Below are 19,467 nucleotides of genomic sequence, written 5' to 3'. Positions count from 1 at the left end.
TAAAATGACTTGTTTGTGTATCACAAGAGCCAACGAGTGAAACATGATTTTTGTGACATGTTGTACTTAGTATTGGAAATCATTATTATAATTAACTGTCGATGGGATTCCCTTATATGGAACTTTCGATGCATGGGATACATCAAAATACAATTCATAAGGCTGGGGTGGGAGATATATTTTGGCACATATGATGAAATATCAGCTTGGGCAGCTGAAGTATGTTTTTGCTAGATGTTTGTCACGTTTTCAGCTTTGCTGCCTGAAGGAGGTATGTTACTTTTTTTTTCTCCCTAGAAACAAATACATGGACTAGTTGAACTTTTAAGGTTTTCTGGATACTGGAAGTGAGTGACATCCGAAGTTAGACAGTGCACGAGATTTGTATATACAGGGTTAAAATCTTGCGGTGAGTGACATCCAAAGTTAGACAGTGCACGAGATTTGTATATACAGGGTTAAAATCTTGCTGTGAGTGACATCCGAAGTTAGACAGTGCATGGGATTTGTATATACAGGGTTAAAATCTTGCGGTGAGTGACATCCAAAGTTAGACAGTGCATGGGATTTGTATATACAGGGTTAAAATCTTGCGGTGAGTGACATCCGAAGTTAGACAGTGCATGGGATTTGTGTATACAGGGTTAAAATCTTGCGGTGAGTGACATCCGAAGTTAGACAGTGCATGGGATTTGTGTATACAGGGTTAAAATCTTGTGGTTTTAACTATAGTACAACAGTCTCAGTTGAAAGCTAGAATTATTTTGAAGATAAGAGATCGGGGTTTTGGTAATGTTTCCAAGGCGGGTAACTTTTTTAAGTTTCCCCCTGAAATGACTTGCTTAGAGTATCAGTAAATCACATCCAATGAATAAAAAGCATTAACATGTAATAATGGGGAGGCTTTGTCGTATTTGAAAGTTCAGTTGAAAGACATGGAGAATTTTCAGCATTAAGTAGTGCATTCAGTGACTAAAATAACTGAAGTAACCTGGAAAGCCAAAATGCCAACAGAAATGCACACTCTGCAATTGGTCTATCAAAAAAAAATAAAATAAAATTGGTAGTTGCAAGAAATTTATTTAAACAAAAAGTCTGGTTTGTGTCACATGAAACTGTGGAAAGAACAGCATTAACAAGATAATTTGGGGGGAGGGAGGACAGTGCTAATGATAGACTTTATTCTTGGATTACATTAAGATTTTATGGAAAGAACTGCATGCTCATAAACCAAAGTAGAGCTGTGTAGTTTGCATTTTAAATAATATGTCTGTGCAGTTGGAAGTTACATTGGTTATATCCTTCCATACCATGGAAATTTTGAGAGTTCTCCCTTGTTACAGTGGCTCCATGAGCTGCTAATCATTAATAGGAGCCTACCATAAAAAGATCCCCTCTTATAGTTAAACCCTGAATATTAAAATTAGTGACCATTTTGTTGTTAATAAGCTGTATATACTACGGCACCATCAATTTTAAACTGATATTTATTTACAGTAGTTTACTGTAATTTCCTGATAGTGAAATCTGCTCCTACTTAGTATGTTCTGTAATACTGACCCCAAAAAATTAAACTTCTGGAGTATTCCGAATTATTTAAGAGTTGGTCACATATTATCAAATCTTACGGTGTATGTGTGTACCTTATATAATCACATTAGCATTACCAGTTATAGAAGAGTTATTATGGAGAATCATAGAGAATATATACCCAACAACTGCACAACTTTAGACATAGTTCGGCATCCTGAAGCTATTTATGTTGAGGTGTAGCTGTTATTAAAGCACTATGGTCTCTTTATCTACAATGTACTTTAAGAAAAACATTTGAACATATATAAACATAAAGATACTGTTAAAGTACTGGTTTTCTGTAGGTGCTCTAGTTACAGAATCATAGAATGGTTTGGGCTGGAAGGCACTCTAAAGCTCATCTAGTTCCAACCCCCCTGCCACATGTTCCACTAGACCAGGTTGCTCCAAGCCCCGTCCAACATGGCTTTGAACACTGCTAGGGATGGGGCAGCTGCAGCTCCTCAGGAAAACTTGTTCCATCACCCGCACAGTGGAGAAATTCTTCCTAATCTGATATTTGGCACAAACTTAATTGCCAGTAAAGTTGCAGTGTGGATACCCCCTGCAGTACATAACAGCAAACTAAACTTCAGTCCTTCCCTCTACGCACTGCTTCGCTTTGTAATACAGATGTTTGCATTGTGCTCAAGTGGCAGTGGAGTGGCCCTTAGGAGTGAAAGTATGTAATGGGCTACTGATCTAGAGCCTTGGAAGACAGCACATATGTCTCTGTCTTGTGTAATATAATTCTGTATAATACCAAATTCTTGTCTCTACATGGAAATGAGAGGAGCTGTGTAACCCCCCATTGTTTGCATCTTATGCCAGAAATAGCTACATTATTTATCTGTTCAAAGTAAAACTATTACCTGTTATTTTTAAGCATATTTCTGGGGTTTTGTTTTTACTGTTCACAGCATAGCAGCTAACACCATGTTTTCACTTTGACGGGAAGAAAAACTGGCTCTGGTATTGCCAGATGCAGTGCTGCCCTCTGAGCAAGTTTTTCATTTTCTTTTCTTTGTGAAAAATGACATGGGTGATTGTAAATTTACAAGAGGAGATGCAGGAATTGAAGTACTCCTAACGATTAGGTTTTGGAGCTCTGTTTGGAGTTTTTTGTTCTATTCGAACATCAGATCTTTATATCCTTTTAGACTAAAGGGTGTCTTGAATAGGTTCATTTCTCACTATTTATGCCACCTTTAATTTCTCATAAGTAACTTACCAATTTCACTTTTTTTCCTAGTAATTTTTGGGGCATAAAACCAGAGGGCTGTGTTTATTGCTGGTTTTCAATAGTGTGCCTCCGCATATGTTTTGGAAAGCATGATTGTATTTGAGATTAAAAAAGTCACAGCTAAACAGAAGTATTACAATAGCTGCTGTTGAAATCATACTTTTTCATGCAGCTAATGAATTGATGTTCTGCCAGTCTATGAGATGGGCCTTAAAACATTCTCTAACAGTTTTCTATCTAAATAATGTTTATATATTTCATTGTATTCATAGTACACTCAATAAATTTCACTGGGTCCATGTATGTGTGTTTTCTGACACAAAGAACAATACCATAAATCTTAAACTCCACATAATATATATATTCTCCAATTAGCTTTTGTGCCACAACATGTGCACAAAAAGACTTACGTAAAATATGTCTAGAAGTCTGTGGAATAATCTTTAACATATCAGCAATATTGCCAAATGACCTGAATTTTTCTTCTGTTGTATTTACATTTTCATTGGTTTAAGGTCCAACCCTGTGTAGCATGGCTAAGCATTTCCTCAGTAATCTGGATCTGAATTAAGAATATTCTGACAGCTTGCTTCTTCTGTTTTTGTTCCCCCCCCCCCCCCCCCAGGATATGGCTCTTGTTGCCCCTGAAGCACCTTCGGAACAAGCTAGAAGGGTTTTCCAGACATACGACCCTGAGGGTAAGGGCTGTACTTCATGTTGAAATAAGATTTTTTTGTTGAAATGCACTCACTAGCAGAGACAAATTCCAGGTAGTGATGAGTTCTGCATTGTGTAGGGTATCTCTTCAAGAAAGAGGACCATCATTTTCTAAAATCTGTTCCAAATACTGCACTTTCAAATCCATTTCGAATTCCATGCCAGGGTATTACTCTGTTTATACTTGAGCTGATTAAGAGAAGAATGAAATACTTAGTACATAAGAGTAGGTATTTTCTGTATAGAAGTCAATCTACAAGTGATGTGAAGAAATTTCCTGAGGATTCTATAGTAAGGGAGGTTGCGTATAATGCTGTGGAGTTCTGTAGCGTAAGATTTTTAACCTTGTAATGTTTTTTCTAATTAACATAAAGCTTTAATATAATTTGATTTCCCTTATGTTACATTTTCCTAAAATAACTGTTCCACTGTGATTGTATTCTTCATGAAATTTTGTCCTTGAATGTATTTGGCATACACAGAAAATTTTCTTATGTTTTGGAAAGTAGATGTCTGCCATTCAGGTGCTGGTTTAATTAATCAAAAGGGAAAAAAAGTACAGTTGTCATCCCAAGGTATCTAGTGGAGATGGAGATTGCTGTAAAAAGATTGAATTCTTAGTGAGTATTAAGCTACTGAGTGTGTGAATGATAAACTGAGTTTCTGTGTTACATTTCTCTTTCTTTTTGAAGAGGAAGAGAAGTGTTTGAAAACTATGTTCCTTCTAGAACCTCACACTTGTGAATTTTAAAGATAAAGATATGCAATATTTGTGTTTTTGAGTAAAATGTGTACTTCTGGAAAGCTTGTTTCTTTTCCTAATGAGGAGCTTTGCTACTTCTTCAGATAATGGTTTTATATCCGACTCTCTACTAGAAGATGTAATGAAGGCTCTGGACCTTGTGTCAGATCCTGAATAGTAAGTACAATAAAATTTAAATACTACAGAGGTTTAACCACACAGTAATTATAATTTAGGGGTTGTTTTTCTGGTTTCAGTTAACCATGTGTCAGTTATAAATTGAGGGGGTGTTCTGGATTTTTCTAGCTTGGGTTCTGGGGACAATGTTATTTTAGAGTGTTTAAGTCAGCTTTAAATTAAACATGAGGAATTCAAATTAAAATGTCTGATTTTTGTAGTGATAATTAGAAACCAAAAAAAAACCCTCAGATCTACTGTATTACTATATATTGAGGAGATAGTTGTGAATGTATTTCCATATGTTGGGTGACAGTGAAACTGTGATAAAAGAGCCAAACATTCTAGGTATTCAAAGGCAGAATAGCATTGGATTAGCACTGGATCTGTCTACACGGTTTGGAGCTGGAACTGTTTCAGTTATGCTTCTGTTTTCACCACCACTCAGTACCCTGTAGTGCTTATAATTGTCATTTGTTTCCAGAGATAACATCTTGATTTCTAGGATTAGAGTTAAAACTATCAAATGAAAAAGTTATTTATTTTAGATCTTATGTGGACAGACAGGACTGATATTCAGTGGCAGCAGTTAACAAACTTCAGTGTCAAAGCTTACCATGTTTTGCCACTAAATGTTTAGGAGGACTATGTGCTTGAACTTTTTTACCTCTCCAAAAGATGGTTCTGCTCTTTTGAAGACATAAGAGTCTACTTTATTGGGGTCTAAACCCATTCTTCCTGTAGAATGGCTCTGGAAACTGCAAGTTTGCTTACCACAGCTGTCTGATATTTGATTGATGCCATTTTTTGTCCTTTCAAATATTGCTAAGTACAACAAAGTTTACTGAGCTGTTCTGTATGAAGAGTAGGAGTGAAAATTGAAATCAAAAGACACCCAGGAAACTAAAACCAGAAAAAAATCCAAGACCAAAAGGCTGGCGTTCATAATATGTCAGTACATGGTGAAATCTGCAAAAGATACATTGGGTTTTTTAAGTGAGGGAAAGAAAAAAGCCTTAGTTTAATAGGTATCAGAAGCTTTCTTTTGGCCATTTTGTTCTGCTGCCTCAGTAAATCCACAAAAATCCTCCTTTTGCATTCAGCATTTTTTCTGTTTGGGTGTTCCGCCTTCAGGGTATTTGTGGCATAGCCCTGGCCTATTTTGTTGCTCGTAGCACATCAAATATGAAATGATGTAGGAGGAGCCAGTCAGAAGGTCTGCTATATTGAAAAACATGGTCAGTTCATCACCTCCTCTTAAATGTTTTTGTCCAATTTGTTAGTTGTCTAATATTACTGTCTTGGAGACCTACTTAAGATGTCCTGTCTATTCCACACAGGCTTTTCTGGCTGTGTTTTGTTCGTTTGCTTGTTTTTAAGTAAAAATAAAGTCATTGCTTCCAAGTGTACTACTTGCATTTCTAGTTCAAGAACTAAACGGAAATGCTTTGTGATGATCTAATCCAAGCCTTCAAGCTTCTCAGAATCTCAAGATGAGTAATACTCAGACCTGCTTAGAGGTTAAGAAGTATAGAACGGAAAACTTCATAGGGCAGATGTGAATTACCAAGGTGGATTAGCCATTCCAGTACTCAATACCCCACTGCAAGTGATTTTAGTAAAATTTTCTAGTCTTTTAGTAAGTACATCTGAGAACCCAGGTCTCTTGTTTGGTTTTGTCTGTTTGTTTCTAAAAAAACATCGGATACTCTTTAGGGCACTGAGTTGAGTACATCTGTCAATCTAGGTTTAGCTTGTCTAAAACATTTTATCCTATCTGTCTGTTTGACTAGTGCTAGAGGCTTTTGTCGCCAAACACTTCTCATCCATTATAGTGCAATTGCCATCAGTATCATCACCCCAGTATTCATAACCTCTTCAATTAAGATGCTAGGCCTCTTATTGAAGTGCCTGGAGCATGCACATACACTTGCTTTGATATCTGTGCTGCAATATCAGTAACACTGAACAGTGCTATTTGCTGAATGAAAAAGCCTCAAATAGCAATCAAACAGCAATCAAATTTTATTAAATCTCCCCTCCTGCTTAACCAGTTTAGCTTTATACACTGTCCGTGCTTAAAAACAGTATGGCTCTGCATTTTTAAGTAGTTCTTATATTTCATTAGTGAGTATATTGCTTGTTTTAATTTCATTATGTAATTTTAAGTGCATTTTCAAAGTTACCTTTACTGCCTTGGTTCTGTTTACAAACACAGTGTTTTTACAACTCTGTTAAGTATTTCAAGAACTTCAGCAGGTTTCAGACAGCTACTGAAATATCTTAAATTGAGAGTAAGAATGAGGAATAGAAGGTTTAAAGTCCGGTATCTTGCGAATCCTCAGTGTAGTTTCACTTGAATAGTGAAATGTCTTTTTTTTTTTTCTAGCTATTAAATTAACGGAGTTTATAGGATTATCACAATACCACATTCAGTCTTATGAACCTTAAAATTCCTCTTCCAAGCTCCTAAACAGAGCCGCTGTTAAGAATTACATGACGTGTTCTGTGTGAATTGGCGCAGAAACAAAAAAGAAGCCAAGTAATTTACTACTAGTACTATGTTAGGACCAAGAAACTGCTAAAAATTTAAAAACAAAGGCACGTAACTGGTAGCCAAAAGGATAAAATGCTTGCCTGCAGCAGTAATCGAAAAGATCTTAAAAAGACACTTTCTGCTCACATATGCTGGCAAAAGAGACCTAAGTGGTTAAAGGCTTACGTGGTAAAAGCGGCAGCTGTGAGAAGCTAAGACACTGTCTCCTAAAAGGAAAATGTAGTACCTGCATGAAAAAAAGATAGGAAAAAATCTATATTTATGGAACATTAAATACAAAATAAAGCAGAGTTAAAATCTTCTGAAGACTAATTTGCAGAGTTATAAAGTAAAAACCAGTAGTACTTTCTTTAAGCCTGTCAGAACCAGGAGACTGGAAGATGGGCTAACGGAGAAGTGTCAGTACAACAAAAGTGAATGATTGCACAGGGGGTAAAACAGTCCTGATTTTACATAAACATTGTTGGCCTGTGAGCTAGGTATTGTAATGCAGGAAACAGATATTAGATTTAAACTGATTCTCAGTAGCAGACAGACATACAGAGTGGGATTTCTAGGAATTATGCCGTTATAAATGTATGATGTTTCACTCCATTTTAGGAAGAGCATTGTAGAAAGTCGTCAGAAAGGCAACAAGGCTAATTGCAGCTTATTAATAATTAATATTAAGGATGGCATTAGTACAAGGAAGAACTAGGTTAGGACTGTTTGACCTGGAAAAGAGAGATAGCCATTGGCATGTAAGAGAAGTTTCTAAAATCAGGAGTTTCTGAATAAATACAGACTAATTCTTAATTGCTTCTCACAATGCAAAAATGAGGTGTTACTAAACTGAATGATCAGGCAACAGGTTCAAAATGGGAGGAGATATTTATTCCCAGAATCCATAATTTTGTGAGCAGAGGTTATGAAATGCCACAAGTGCATGTGGGTTCAGAGCCAATTAGGCACGTTCAAGGAAAGAAGAAATACATATTTTTGTGTTTTCTGTACTGCCTCTCACTGAAGATGTCTGAACAGCAGACTGCTGGAAATGGAGAGGGTAAACTAAGGATATCACTGTCTGTCCTGTTGTACTCTATCATAATCATCCACTGCTGACCAGCGTCTGAAAGAGGATACTGGCAAGATGCTCAGTTGGTCTGACCCGATGAGGACATTCTTGTGTATGGTACAACTTGTAACTAGCCAAAAGGATAGGCAGATGCAGATAGATGTGTAAGTGATCTGATGTATGTAGAAATATATTACTTAAATAGAAATAAAAAGTTAGAATTGACATTCATCTTTACTGACCTGAAATGGTACCATATTTGTGCAGTAAGGCTCTCAGATTAGAACTGTAAACATTTTCATTATTTATTGGGTTTGGCTTCTTCAATATCAAGGATGTGATGTAAATAAGAAATGTATTATCTGTTAAACTCTAATTTTATTTCAGTGTACTTAGATAAAATCTTGGAGTTTTTTCAAGTCTCCATTTAAAAACAGGTTGCTTGGCAGTTACAGAGCTGTATTTGAAAGCTGACTGGTTTCTGTCTCTTAAGTTCAGGAATGCTTCCAAGATAGCAAAACACCTTTTGGATTGTAAACCTGGTTTTAGATTATATGGGTTTCAAATTATTTTCCCAAATATGGTGGTCCTTCAGAATTAGCACTTACTTAATTTAAAATAACAAATTACTTTTATTTAAAAATAACTATGTTTTGGCAACTTGCATGCCATTCTGGTGCAGTTGTCACGATTAAAAATAGGATGGTATTGCTATATTTGGCAGCCAGTACTGTGGTAGCACAGCGTAACTTAGGCAAGAATAAAAATGTCTTACTCATACTTTTATATTCAATCTGTTTGTCACAGTGTAAACCTCATGAAGACCAAATTAGACCCAGAAGGACTGGGCATCATATTACTGGGTCCCTTTTTGCAAGAATTCTTCCCTGAGCAGGTAATCAATAGCGCTTTATTGCTGCAAAGCATTGTCTATTCTTGTCTTTTTGATTCATTAAACACTTCCATCAATGTCACAGAGGTGTTTCTAATAACAAGTATTGCATTCAGAACAGCTGACCAGCAAATGATTTCTTATATTGTATACAACAAACCGGAGGCTTCCATTTTGCATAAGTTGTCCATGATTTTGTCAGCTTTATACTGGAAGGAAACTCCACTGTAGCAACAAGTTCTAAGATGAACTTCAAGAAATACATAATCACTTTGCATTTGAAACTGAACTGGTTCCTTACTCAGAAAGGTCACATAAGTTTGTTTTTTCTGAGAAGAAATGACCATGCTGTTTTTATCATTCTTGTCTGCTGTAATTGCTAGCAAATGGGAAAAGATTACAAGCATCTTTACAACTATTTTTATTGTATCTCTAAGAATGTAAAATTTTTTGACAGTTTAACAGAAAGTCATGTTAGAGATATGCTTAGCATATGTGGAAGTCAGTGTCTGCCAGGGTAATGGAAAATTCCAGAACAGGGAGCTGGTCCAGATGAGAGCTCTCCTTGGAGGTTTACGGAGGTTAGTGCCATGGCCATGCCAGTGTTTCTATCAGCAGAAGGGGGAGGGTTTCTCCAGGGACAGAAAGATAGGCTGGTGGAGGCAAGAGAAGGGCTGAGAGGAGTACTTCTTCAGAGGCTTTTGTAGAAATGAAGATGAGTGTCTCTCTAAAACACCGTGAGGAAACAGCAGATCCTAGTGATAGTTGGAATTGTTAATGTTTGTCTTTATACAATAAGACATAGCTAGTGCTGAGATCTAGACTTTATTCTTTCTTTGATGTGAGTATTCAAAACCTTGTTCTTACTCTTAGAAAGTGCTGAATGCCACCTCAAAAGCAGGAAGGTACCTCAGCTTTCCAGTTCAAAGCTGTTGGCTTAAACAAAGGTCATTCAGCCTGAGAGAGCAAGCCTGACTCCTTAGTGATAACTGTTTTGGGCAGTTGCTTGAAGAGAGGGATTCCTCAAGTCCCTGATAGCCCACTGTTTGGGAAACAATTACTTCACAAAATTCTTGACATCCGTGGGGCAGGAACTGGAAAGCAGCACTTCTTTTCCTTCAGGGTGAGCATACCTTCCTACCTTGCTTGGTGAACAGAATAAGCGTCCTCATTTCTTCCCAGCAAAGCTCAATTTTATTTATCTCTGTGAAGCAATTTCTGTAAGTAGAGTTAGCACTTATTATTCCTTTTCACCACCACCCCTCCACTGAACAGCTTGGGTTGCTGTGAGAGACCCATACAAAGATAAGGGTTTTGAATCATGTAAGAGGAGAAAAATGAATGAGGGCTTTTTGTAATCTGATGGCTATACTGTAACCCAAGCAGACTTATTCTCATTCCAGCCTTTACCTCAGTCTGCTTAAAAAAGGAATAAGCTTTTGTTTGGAGCCTGGCCCAGTAGGCATAAAAGAGATTGTATTACACCTGAGTTTTTTCCTGATCAGTGAAATGCAAAGCTTTTCAGTTCTTTTAGGACTAAAGCATTTAAACACCTGGAATGGTAAAGGTGACAACTGCAGCACATCTGCTGTTAGGCCTCAGCTGAACAGGTGTTTTCACAACGAATTTACAGTTAAAGGAGTAAATTACTTCTTAGCTCTCAAATGGAGGGCTGGAGATTGGATCTGCTCCTTAGTAAATATTTAGCTTTGTAGCATTCAGACAGTCATAAATGCACACAAATATGGCTAGTACATAAGGTGTCTGACTTTAAAGATAGGATGGTTTCTACATGGTCAGTGCTGAAGTTGTGGTTTAGAGTGTCCAGATGTGCACAGAAAATCATTACTTGCTTTTGGGGTATTACTTATTAATTTACTGACATCTTTTTCTATTTCTAATGAGAAAGGTAAAATGAACAACATTTTTATGTCATCTTAAAGAAATTATACTTTTTCTACAATGTCCTTGAGTCTTTCTGTTTAAATGCACCTGTCTCATAAAGAGAAGCAACGATGTATGTGTCACATGAAACTGTCTTCTTTGTACTAGGACTCTAGGGTTTCAGAGTCATTCACTGTTTACCATTACAATGGACTGAAGCAATCGAACTATAATGAAAAGGTAAGATTTAAGAAACTCAGATATAGCCCTAATAACAACTGGTATGCAAAACTGACTGTAGTTACAGGCAAAATACTCAAAAACTGGTTTTACAAAACTACTACTTCAGTAATTTTATTCCGTAAGAATATCTTTGGAATTGGAAACTGTGTTGTGCTTCTGAACGTATCTTAGGTAGTGTACTGGACCAATTGGCTAATCTACATCTTTTTAAGCTGCACTTTTGAAGAGAGCATTTTCCATCCTTATCCATGAGAAGTGGGATCTGAACTCTAAAGGACAATGGAGTCACACAAATTGCAGCATGTATAAGTAACCCTACTCTCAAATGAGATTTTTGGATATATTTTTTGTGGTATATTTTAGTAGTCCGGATTTGCATCAAAAATCAGTATTTTTTGGAACCATTTGTGGGGGTGGTGGGGGAGAGGTGGGGAAATGACAAGTTTCTTGGAAGAAAGAGTACACGTGACATACCAGGACTGCTTTTGCAGGAGTTCCTGAATTAGCATTTAAGGGTAGAAGAGTGCAAGGCATTCATAGGCATGGGGAGCAAAAATGGCTTCAAGTGAGAAGGCATAGCTTGAATATGAGTCCTTAAAATTACTCCTGTGAAATCTTCATCAGTTTCATGCACAAAAATATAGGCAAATGCATTTATTTTTGCTATTGAACATGTATACGTAATCAAGAAAATTTAAACAACTTTTTGTTTTCTGAGGATTCTCCCTGTAGCATTTAAAATACTGTTTTCTGAATAGAGCTGATTTACAACAAAAGTTGCATTTTATGGCAAATCAAAACTCCATAAAGTTAAGAAACACTTCCCTTATAAAATAACTGTATCAGTGTTTGCAAGTGCAACAGTAGTAGAAGATCTTTTGTCACAGAATTTTTGCATTGCATTTTCTTATTTACTTTTTATACCAATTTGGGCCTCAGCTGTTGAATTAACAGTGAAATGAATATGGCCTGATCAGGGTTTTCAGGCACTTGCGTTTTGATAGATTTTTTTTTTCCATACCTGATTTCATTAAAAGAACAAATAAAAAGTATATAAAATTTCATGGATTTAATCTTTATAATCAAAAGAAAAAAGTGTCATAACAAACCCTCTCCTGCCCAATGAAAATAATCATCTCACCTTAAGAGTTTTTAAACAGCCATGGGCTGCCATAACTGGTTTCATTTTGGCAGGTCATGTATGTAGAAGGCACAGCCGTTGTTATGGGTTTTGAAGAACCAATGCTGCAGACAGACGACACTCCTGTAAAACGCTGCTTGCAAACCAAATGGCCATACATCGAATTACTGTGGACCACAGATCGATCACCTTCCTTGAACTGACAACATAAAACCATGGGATCTTTGAGTGAGGATACAAGGAGTGGTATTACTTGGAAAGTGGTTTGCTTTGACTGTGTGGAGTTATACACTGGTATCATTGATGACTTGTAAATAATGATTGCAAACACTTTTTCAGTGTTAATTGGAATATTTAATTTTTTAATCAGATTGATTTCTATTATAATAGTTTGTCTTTTTTGGCCACTATAGTACTGTTAATGTGAGTTATCCTTAAAAAAAAAAGCCTAAAGTCTTAGCATTATTTTGCCATCTCATGAAGATTTGAAAAATGTCTGATACTGCAGAATCTGCATATTAGATGTCAGATCTTTAAAACTGAAACATATTCAGCTTCCTCCGAATCATATAGGCATGTTCTATTATTTAAATTATATTGGCTTACATTACAGTACCATAATGTGTGGTCTAGACTGGCCTTTGCACTGAATATGTTTTAATGAGTTTAAATTTTTTGCAATTTTTCCTGAAATTGAATTTTACCTAAACAGCTTGCACAATGTCACATCAATATGATACATCTTTAGGAATATCAGTAAGTATACTTCATAAATACTCTTTCTTGGCAGTTGTACATTACTGTGGCTTAGTTATCAGGCATGTTAAAAGTGAGCAAAATCTGAGGAAAAATAGATGTATTAATATTTATTTGAATTTATATAAAAAATGTAAAAACAGCGGAAAGAATTTCTTGTTCTATAATCCTTTAACTATTCAAACTTATAATATTGCCAAATACCTCTTCTCAATTTGTCCAAACAGCAGTGTAAGCCAGCGTTACTGTATGTGTTAAGTGCATGAGAACATCTGTTATTACATTATTATATTCCTTTATTTATTATCAACTTGTTAGCCCTAAAATAAAATGTTTTCCTTGAATCATGATGCCATAAGTTTGGTTTTAATCAGACTTGTTCCCTTCTTCTCTAAGATACTGAAAAGGGAACATGGGTTTATAAATGCCAGGTTTTGAGCACATCTCAGGGTGGGGAAGATATTTTACTGCATCTTAACTGTGATTGCAGAGGCTCTGCTGTTGCCAGCAGGGCTTGATTTTCACATTCAGAGTTGGTAATTTTTAAGATTCTATTTTCATATGTAAATAACAATATAACTCCAGAATGATCATCATGCAGGAAAACAAACTGATTTGTTTGAAAACGAGGTGTATAGTGTTGGGAGGGAAACCCTTGGAGAATGTGCGCTGTAAAGTGTGTGGTAGTGGTGGAAAGAGAACATCCTGTGTGTGACCCTCGCAGAAATGTCCTCTGCAAGACTGTACAATGTATCTGTTATGTTTGCATCTGGAAGTGGGTGAACAGTATAGATCTGTGGTGCTTGGCCTTGGCTGGTTGCCTTAGCTTGAGCTCCTGCCTCCACGGGGCCAGAGGTCCTTCCAGGAGCCTGCTCCAGCAGGCTTCCCACAGGGTGAGAGCCTCCTTCCAGCATCCTCCTGCTCCAGCATGGGGTCCTCCCCAGGCTGCAGGTGGGTATCTGCTCCACCATGGATCTCCATGGGCTGCAGAGGGGACAGCCTTCTTCACCACAAGCTGCAGGGGGACAACCTGCTTCACCGTAGACTTCAGGAGAATCTCTGCTCCCATGCCAGGAGCACCTCCTCCCCTCCTTCATTGCTGTCTTTGGTATCTGCGGGCCTGTTTCTCTTACATATTCTCACTCCTCCCTCCCAGCTGCCCCACAGCATTTCTCATGCTTTGTTAAACTTGTGATCACAGAGACACCACCAGCTTTGCTAAGCTTTGTCAGGCAGCAAGTCCATCATGAAGCCAGCTGGAAGTGGCTCTGTACAACATGAGGACAGCTCCAGGTGACTTCTCACAGAGGCCACTGCTGAAGTCCTGCCTCCCCTCAGCTACAAAACAAGTTCAATGAGGACTTGTTTAAAAATGAACTTCTGAAATTCCTGTGACCATTCCTAACTGCAGAACTCAGCAGCTGCCTTACCTCTTTCAGAGATCTCCTTTTCTAGAAAAAACAATTCCTTTGCAGGTGACAATAATGTGAATAAATGCCTGAATTCATCTTCTCTAACCCACTTAACTTAGTATTTGGTCTTGCTGTGTGGGCCTGATGCTGAAAGTCTTGTGCGAGAGTAGTTGCACTCAAAAGCATACAGATAATTAAAGCAGATTCTCTTCATCTGGACTGCCTGGCAAGTCTGGAAATTTACTTTCCCTAAAATAGGCTTGAAAGATACTTGCTTGAGATGGTTTTGCACAGCTAATGTCTTTAGGCAGACTTGCACCGACGCCTTGGAAGGTGAAATGTCACTTCTCTTGCTCTTTTTCCTGGATTCTGCCTTTTGTCTTGGCTTGTAATAGACTTAAACAACACAGCCTGCACTGAATCACAGCCCAAATCTGTTAGAATGAACATACTTTTTCTAGTTCACTGTCAGATAAAATTTAGTTCTGTCTCACAAAACAATAAATAAAACTTAAGATTCCCAGCTAAGTGAGACCTGTGTGTAAGCATTAGTTTGGATTAAAACTTCTGTCACACTCCAGAGAAATGTAGATGATGCTTAATGTGGTATAAGAACCCTTATTCCTGTATCCTTTTGCCTTCATACTGCCCAGTTATTTGAGACCTGGCTTCTGGTTTACTCAATGTATTTTTTACTATGGAGGCTAACAGTGCCTAGTGTAACTAACAGTGGTGAATGGAACTTGGACAGCTCATCTAAGAGCTGCAGCCAAATGAACCTTCCTGTCCTTTCCTCCCTGATGAAGGAGATAGTTTCTGACTTTATGGAAATTCACCTTTTGTCCCCTAAGTGTGGTTGTTTAAAAGGCAGACTTATAATATGGGAGCATTAATGTGTAGTTTGCTTCCACAGAAAAACAACCAGAAACCTATATAATTTTCAGAGGTTGTACCGCTCTAAGTGCCAGAAACGTAAGCTACGTGTGTGTGTGTGTGTGTATATATGTATGTATTGCAGTTTGCAAATTGAGTGCATAAGTCTGCAGCACTCCATGGAATTAAACACATGTTCTAACTAACCAGAGCAAATTGATGCTGCTAACTGTAATGAAAGCACATAAACAAAATTTGCAATTAAATGGTATTTTGATTACAACTGTAGGTGAATGACTTTTTTTATGTATTTCATAGTGGTTCAGTTTAAATTGCCAAATAAAGGTCAGTATCTTCCAGGAGACAGCTGGTGTCATAAGTGGCAACATGGTACAGTTAGCAGGCCCTTGGATGGCTGGTCCAGAAAACTGGGTTCTCCCTCTCATGTCTTGAAGCCCTATGAGACAGAAAATTGTTCAGCGAGGTGCAGGTGCCTGTTTGCTCTAAACTTACTTCCGTAACAGAGATGAAGGCAAGGGGGTCTTGGGGTCAAGTGCTGGTTGAATGGTAAAAGAGAAATTGTTACCACTTTGTATATGGGAGTTTACAATTAGACACTCTGAAAAATTAGCTAAATAAATAATGGAAGGACTACTTCCAGTGCCTCATATTAGACCAGGTGAGTAATATTTGAAGGCTCAAGGCTAATATATATTTTTGCTTTATTAAAGCCTGAGCTGTTCAAGGTAATGAGCCAGTGTACATCCAAATGTAAATATTCTCGTTAAAATCCACATGAATACCCTTTTAAAAGAGTGAACCACTGAAGCACTTGCAGAGCACTTTGCTTTTAAATACTTCTGCAGAAGTTCTTGGCTATAGCTTTCAGATGGTTAGAAATAATGCTTATCTGAGCCATCTGTATGCTTTTTAATTATCTCTCTTTGTTGTGGTGATGAGTCTAGGGAAAAGGAGCAAAGATGGGCCTGGATAGAATGGGCAAGTGATGTGGGAGTAAAATCCATTACGGTAGTGAAATGGGTATGTCTACACAACAGTTCATGAGTAGGAACAAGAACCCCCATTAGTACAATGCATTCTGCAGTGCATTTGCTGTCCCACTGGATGACTGTCTCCAAATAGAAAATACAATACAAACGCAAAATGCTGCCTATGTAATGGCTCCAATTACAGTTCTGGAGAAAACTTCCTACCTACAGAAACAAAACTAGGAAACAACTGAGAGAAAAGGTAAGCTTTCCCATGGAATTGGACACTTAAGTTTCTGTACTGACACCTTCTGAAAAGATTTAACAGTAAAATTGTAATTAGTTTTAGAAATATTTGTGTTATAATCCCGTATTATTCTTTGAAATACCGTTCCTCTCCCAGCAGGTACATTACTGAGTAAGATCAAAGCTTTCATAGTGGAGCCTTCTATGAAATACGAACATTTAAGTTTTGCTTCAGCAAAACTTTCCACAGAAGCTTTGACTGATCTATTTTTAAGATTGGAAACACCATAATGACATCACCTACTGCACATAATATGTGGAAATCCACAATACGAATCTTGCATTTTTCTGTATGTATTATGTGGTCCCTCATCTGATGTTCCAGTTACTCTGTAGGGAAGATAATTACTTTTGGAGTCGAAGCCAAATGTTCTTACGAAAGCTGTCTATCCTGGCTCCAAGTCATGTTCCAGAGTCTATCAAGACTTTTTAATTTAGTATTACAAGCAGCTATTGTACAGGTCACAGGTACACTGAAGACCAAACTTCAGCCTACCAACAACTGGGGCAGCTGCTGCTTCTTGAGTAGCACAGGTCGTCACAGCATCCAGTCCAAATTCTAAGATCTCAGGAAAACAAAGTCTGGAATAAACTTCCACTGTTCACAACAGGTCCAGGTTATTCAGGGAAACACTGCAAATCCTTCAAAAACTAGAAAGGTTATTCTTTCCATTTATCTTTTTGAATTAATTTGGAATATTCTACACTCACATCTCTCTTAATATGAAGAAAAGGGAAAAGGGTATGGGGAGAGTGACTGTTGTGCTAAGAGCAAGACATAATTGTTACTTAGCAAAGGCAACACAACTTTCAAATACCTTCAGTTGCCTTTTAAGAGTAGGCATTAACCCTACAATTGAGGTACTTCTGAATTTATTACTGGTGCTTAGATCTTGTTCAATGTAAAATAACAAAATGATGGTGATGTTTCACTTTAACAGCAAGAGTAAAGTCAGCACAAATGTAAGGCCAGCAGAATTAAGGAATATTACAAGCCTGTGGGGACAGCTAAGGGTCACACTGTTAATGCTGGAAATAAACACACTGTTCTATTTTTGTGAACAGGAATGTCAGTCTTATCTGAATAATCTTGCCATAAAGCACTTAAAATAAAATAAACACAAAAGTAAAGAAAACAGAACCTCAGAACAAAACAAACTACTCTCAGCTTGCTTTCATAGGTATGCTCTATTGTGACATATTTATAAATGAGTTCTCTGATCTTTCTCTGATACTGCTTTGGATACATCTGTATTATAAAAGCTGAAAACAATCCTTTCCTCCTAATGGAGCTGAATACACAGAAAGTAAAATGTTTCCCCTTCATATCTTTGAGTTGGCCAGAAAAGATACAAGAATGCTGTTCCCTCCAGATGTGGGTGTGATCCCCCATTAGCTGTGCAGCATTTCAGGCAGTCAGGTTTTACATATTCTTTACACAACCAGCTAGAATATTACTGTGAGCTTTGCGAGGTCAGAACAAATCAAGACAGGTTTGTTGTTTTTAATTGCTTTTATGAAGAAATATTAAGAGGAGCTTTCTAAAAGCTCTGTTCAGCGTCAGATGCAATAAAGTGGTATTGTTTATTTCAGTGGGAAAAGAGGCAGGACACCTGCCTCTGCACAGAGCTGTGGTAAAGAACTACAACAGTGCGTTCCTTCTGCACCAGTGTAAAGTGCCCCCTTCAGCATATGAAAACTCTGTAGCCAGGAAAGCACTAACAGAGCAACTTAGAGAGGAATGCATTTCCTAATAAACCGTGTGGATGGATTTACATCTTTCCTGTGGTTAGAAGGTGGTTTTGGTTGCTGTTTGTTTCTCTTTGTTAAAATAATAGGCATGCTTACAGTCACGTAACACTGATGAAAGTCTGTTTTCCTATGCACTTTACTTTCCTAAAAGCAACTTTCAGGTATCACTCAGTTCAAACTCTTGAAAGAAATTAAACCAGAATCCACCAGCCTCAACTCTGCCATGTCTCCTTGCCTTGTGATCATGACTGTCCAAACACAGCCACAGGTAATTCTGCAGGGCAAAATTAAGGGATGCCCTGTTTAGCAAGCGTTTCTCATAACCTCACCGGTGGAATTTCATAGTGAGATGAACCCGTTTCCCCAAATGCAGCCTGGTTGGGTGCAATGCAACACCCGAGCACCGTGTTCAGCCGGGATGGAGAACTCTGCTCTTCCTGTGCCGGGGCCCCAAGGGCCACACCGCAGCCACAAGTGCTGCAGCCAGCGCCAGGGGAGTCTTGGGGAGCTGGGCCGAGGTGCCCACACCTCCGGGACCGCTCCTCCCTCAGCGACCGAGACGGCCCCGAACTGGCAGCGGGAGGACCCACGGATTCAAACGCTGCCTCCCAGAGTAAGATCTTCCTCTCCGAGCCACCTCGTCCCCGGCGGTGCCTCACCGCGGCTCCGCAGGGCTGCCGACAGCTGCGGGGCTCCCGCTGCACTGCTCTGTTGGCCTCGGGCGCCGAGAGCCGGCCGCTAGGGGGCGCCCGAGCACGGCTGGCCCTTCAGCAGCGACGGCGGCGGCGGGGGGTGAGTGTAGCCGAGCCTCCCCCGCCAGCCCCCTGTCCCGCCGCCAGAGCCCGGCGGCAGCCAGATCTCCGCGGCACCACACGGCAGCTGCTCCGCTCCGCTCCGCTCTGTTCCGCTCTGCCCACGGGAGCCGGCCGCGGCGGGGGCAAGGATGCTGAGCCCCAGCCACGGGTGCCGCGCCCGCCGGCATCGGCCGTGCCCGCCGCTCCTCCTGTCAGCGCTGCTCTGGGCGCCGGCGCTGGTGGCCTTCAACCTGGACGAGGAGAAGCTAACGGTGTACAGCGGGCCCCCGGGCAGCTACTTCGGGTACTCGGTGGACTTCTACATCCCTGACCCCAGCACGTGAGTGTCGCCGCCGCCGGGCT

At 38.9% G+C, this 19,467-nt stretch overlaps 2 protein-coding genes across 7 annotated transcripts in view; both read left to right on the top strand.

Moving 5' to 3' along the window:
• Positions 1 to 13,322, top strand: part of MINDY3 (MINDY lysine 48 deubiquitinase 3) — a 50,487-nt gene extending 37,165 nt beyond the window's left edge. For all 6 annotated transcript variants that reach the window (XM_061346112.1, XM_061346113.1, XM_061346115.1 and 3 more), the window contains 5 exons: positions 3,441 to 3,513; positions 4,379 to 4,451; positions 8,870 to 8,957; positions 11,007 to 11,078; positions 12,276 to 13,322. In XM_061346112.1, the coding sequence (XP_061202096.1) occupies positions 3,441 to 3,513; positions 4,379 to 4,451; positions 8,870 to 8,957; positions 11,007 to 11,078; positions 12,276 to 12,425 (456 nt within the window). In that variant the 3' untranslated portion in view covers positions 12,426 to 13,322. The remainder of the gene's footprint in view (positions 1 to 3,440; positions 3,514 to 4,378; positions 4,452 to 8,869; positions 8,958 to 11,006; positions 11,079 to 12,275) is intronic.
• Positions 13,323 to 19,105: 5,783 nt separating this feature from the next.
• Positions 19,106 to 19,467, top strand: part of ITGA8 (integrin subunit alpha 8) — a 111,355-nt gene continuing 110,993 nt past the window's right edge. Inside the window, exon 1 of the mRNA XM_061346111.1 lies at positions 19,106 to 19,444. Coding sequence (XP_061202095.1) covers positions 19,254 to 19,444 — 191 coding nt within the window. The 5' untranslated portion in view covers positions 19,106 to 19,253. The remainder of the gene's footprint in view (positions 19,445 to 19,467) is intronic.

This window comes from Neopsephotus bourkii, unplaced genomic scaffold (assembly GCF_033783945.1).
Source record: "Neopsephotus bourkii isolate Nb327-2 ecotype Australia unplaced genomic scaffold, CSIRO-AGI_Nbou_v1 NB_257, whole genome shotgun sequence".
NCBI lineage: Eukaryota > Metazoa > Chordata > Aves > Psittaciformes > Psittacidae > Neopsephotus > Neopsephotus bourkii.
The sequence above is the reverse complement of the archived record's forward strand: the minus strand, read 5'-3'. Positions and strand labels throughout refer to the sequence as shown.